The sequence below is a fragment of the Apis dorsata genome, unplaced genomic scaffold, assembly GCF_000469605.1.
Source record: "Apis dorsata unplaced genomic scaffold, Apis dorsata 1.3 scaffold_68, whole genome shotgun sequence".
Taxonomy (NCBI): Eukaryota; Metazoa; Arthropoda; class Insecta; order Hymenoptera; family Apidae; genus Apis; species Apis dorsata.
Genome location: NW_006263366.1, coordinates 104,645 through 107,693, shown reverse-complemented (window position 1 = coordinate 107,693; position 3,049 = coordinate 104,645). Strand labels below are relative to the sequence as shown.

Below are 3,049 nucleotides of genomic sequence, written 5' to 3'. Positions count from 1 at the left end.
TTTTTTTTTTTTTATCATTAATTTTGCGAGACGTTGAACGTCGTTTAATTTTATATCATCATGATGAAATTACTTTAAACAAGCTGTGTACGCACACATACACATATATCTTTGTATATAATATTCGAAATTTTATTTTTTTCTTTACATGACAATGTGCTTCGCGTATATCTTTATATATATTTTTTTTTTTTTTCAAAAAAAAAGCGGTTTCGATAATATTCTTCTTCCATAGTTCTTAAGTATTTTTACTTCGATCATTTTCAATCTCTCATCGTTGTTAGTTACAATTATAATTTAAACACTTCATTTTTTATACATATAAGAAAGTATTACTATAAATTGTTCTTTTTTTTTTTAATGAACAGCCTTCGTAATATTCGCGAATATTCGGTTGAAACTTTTATTAACAAAATTATTAAAGAAATGTTCCTTGAAATGAAAAACGAATCATGCGAATACGTAATGAGAGGAAAGAGACGCATGTATTTTCGATTTAATAAATATTACAATATTATTGTACAAAAAAAAAAATGGTATGTATCGTTCGATGTTGATAAATTATTATTTATCTTAGAGATGTAAGCATCTTGTTTTTTTTACGAGACTCATTATCGGACGACAGGCCACGAACTGTACCGAATTATGAAGATTGCGTTTAATAACCGTGGCTTTTTTAGCTATTATCGTTGAGATCATGATACCTTATCAAGGCTAATGGACTTTGAGGGCATTTTTTATAGCGGTTATTGCAATCTTTCGCGTACTCAGCCTCGGTGATCCCGCTCGGAAGATTTTCATCTTGCGAAGAGGATGGCCTGTGATAAAAATTATATCGCGTTATAAATTAATTTTTAATTCTATCATCAAATATATTGACGAAGAAAAAGAAATAAGTTATCACGAAACTTGCCTTCCAAAATTAATTTAGTGGAAAATTTAAAAAAAATTTTTTTTTTAAACCCCACTTCATATAAAATATGTTTTAGCACTCACGTAAATAAAATTTGCAGGACATCGCCGAGCACACCGTTATTAGTTAGAGGAAAGTTGGCAACTTCGCAGATCATTTTTTGCAGACAATTTTCCCCGGAATAACCGAAACTGTGAACGAAAATATCGTAGGTTTTTTTTTTTTTTCTTAATTTAATCTAATTCAATTTCAATCTAATTTCATTTGTTATGATACGATATTTTTACCTTTCCAATTTGCTAATAAGAATATCATAAGCCAGCCGTCGATCCAGACTTCGTTTTTTGAGATTCGACTCGTCCCAGTAATAATTGGAGCTCCATTCCCCTGGGAGCACGTAATTCGCTTCGAAATACAGAGAAAATAGCACCGATTTGTCGGGAATGTCAACGGGAACTCCAAGGGCGAAGAATATCTGCATAAACGTAAGAATCATTTATTCCGCGACTTCTCTCTTCGACTTATTCAATATCTTATGCGTTTCTCCGAAAAAAAAAAGATCGAATGGGATAGTGGCCGGGTTTAATCAATAACAGCATTAGTCGATCGAAAGATAAACGATTTATTTCTATACTTCACCCCTGTGCCGCTGCCCTCGGGAAATCCAATAGATCTGAGGTGTCTCGCTACCCCGTAGGTGATGTTTTTCACTCCGGATACTCCGTGCGATACCCACGGGGTGAGATAGCACACGACCACTATATACATCGTCAGCTGTGCCGAACGAGGCGTACGAACGTTACGTATCGTCATGGATACAAATTATCACTCGTCTCGATAACTGCGTGTTTAACAAACGGAAGGCAGGAGGACAAGAATCGTTTAAAAACTTCTTGAAATCTCTTAATCTCAAATCTTGCTTCGTTTTTTCCCAAAACAAGGCTTAATATCTCGAACGAGACTGGCTTTAACGATTTATAATATATCATACAGCACGACGTCTACTTAAAGAAGAAGCAAGAGAACAAGAATCGTTTAAAAACACCTTGAAATCGACCAAAGCTCGCTTCGTTTTTTGCCGAAACGAAACAAAGCTTTTACTGCTTAAAATCTCGAACGAGACTGACTTTAACGATATACGATATACGACGCTAAAAAAAAAAAGAAAAGAAAAAAGAAAAAGAAAAGAAACGGATACCACAACGGATAGTGGTCTAATAATTGCGTAATTGTTAACGAACTAAAATTCTATTCGCGCGTACATGCGAAATTCGCGCGATACCGCTACATTTTTGATGCGAAGCGAAGGAAGGGGTTTACCCGCCCGGGGCAGAAAACGTTAAAGATTGAATCTTTAAAAGAAAAAAAAAAAAAGGAGGATTAAATCCGTTCCAATCTTAATGTTACATCTTCGCAGGAAGTTAAATTTCAATCCCTATCTCTTGCGAGTTATCCAACCCACGGCCCACCATTTTCGTATCCACCCCGCCCGCCGGAGAATCTCCGGCGACCATTTCCGTAAATTTGCAAAATCTCCTCGGGTCGGGCCACGGGTGGAGGCGCGTTTATCATCGGAGAGGAGAGGGGGAGCATTTAAAACAATTCAATTCGCGCACAGGCTGGATCAGTATGCATTAGCCAGAGATTGAATTAATCATCGAATCGCAATGCGGCTGTTTCCGCGTTGTTTAACGCATTCCGGATTCAATGGAACGAACTTGTAATTATTCTCCTAGTAATTTGCGCGTGTCTCGTTGCTCCAAATAGTAATGGCGAAACCTCGGTGCCGCGGGGGCTTTGTGGATATCTGGGGCGAAGTTGGAAACACGCCCCGTAACACGAAGATACATCATTGATTATATTTGCGAATTCGCAAATTTCTCAACTCTCGTACGTCTTCTACGACGTTCGACTTCAGCGGAACCTGACCGCGTTGCGGAAAACGGACGACGCCGCACGATGTCACTCTTCCTTTCCCACGCAACGGGTCATTTTCTAATTCTTTTGAATTTAAATTATGCCGATTTGTGGATAGATGGAAAGATGGAAATTTAAGAAAGGGAATTTTTCTCCTTAAAGAAAAGGGTAAAGACAAAAACGATGGGGATAATTGTTTCTGCCAATTTAACAAAAACG

The 3,049-nt window shown here is 37.1% G+C and overlaps 2 protein-coding genes across 2 annotated transcripts in view; one reads left to right on the top strand and one right to left on the bottom strand.

Annotated features, from left to right (window-relative positions):
* Positions 1-198: 198 nt before the first annotated feature.
* LOC116186864 lies at positions 199-1,410 on the bottom strand. Its single transcript, XM_031515355.1, has 3 exons — positions 1,201-1,410; positions 997-1,104; positions 199-818 (listed from the first exon to the last, which is right to left on the bottom strand). The coding sequence occupies exons 1-3, from the start codon at positions 1,407-1,409 to the stop codon at positions 677-679; spliced, it is 459 nt and encodes a 152-aa protein (XP_031371215.1). The 5' UTR covers position 1,410; the 3' UTR covers positions 199-676.
* Positions 1,294-3,049, top strand: part of LOC102676587 — a 30,468-nt gene continuing 28,712 nt past the window's right edge. Inside the window, exon 1 of the mRNA XM_006609986.2 lies at positions 1,294-1,398. Coding sequence (XP_006610049.1) covers positions 1,357-1,398 — 42 coding nt within the window. The 5' untranslated portion in view covers positions 1,294-1,356. The remainder of the gene's footprint in view (positions 1,399-3,049) is intronic.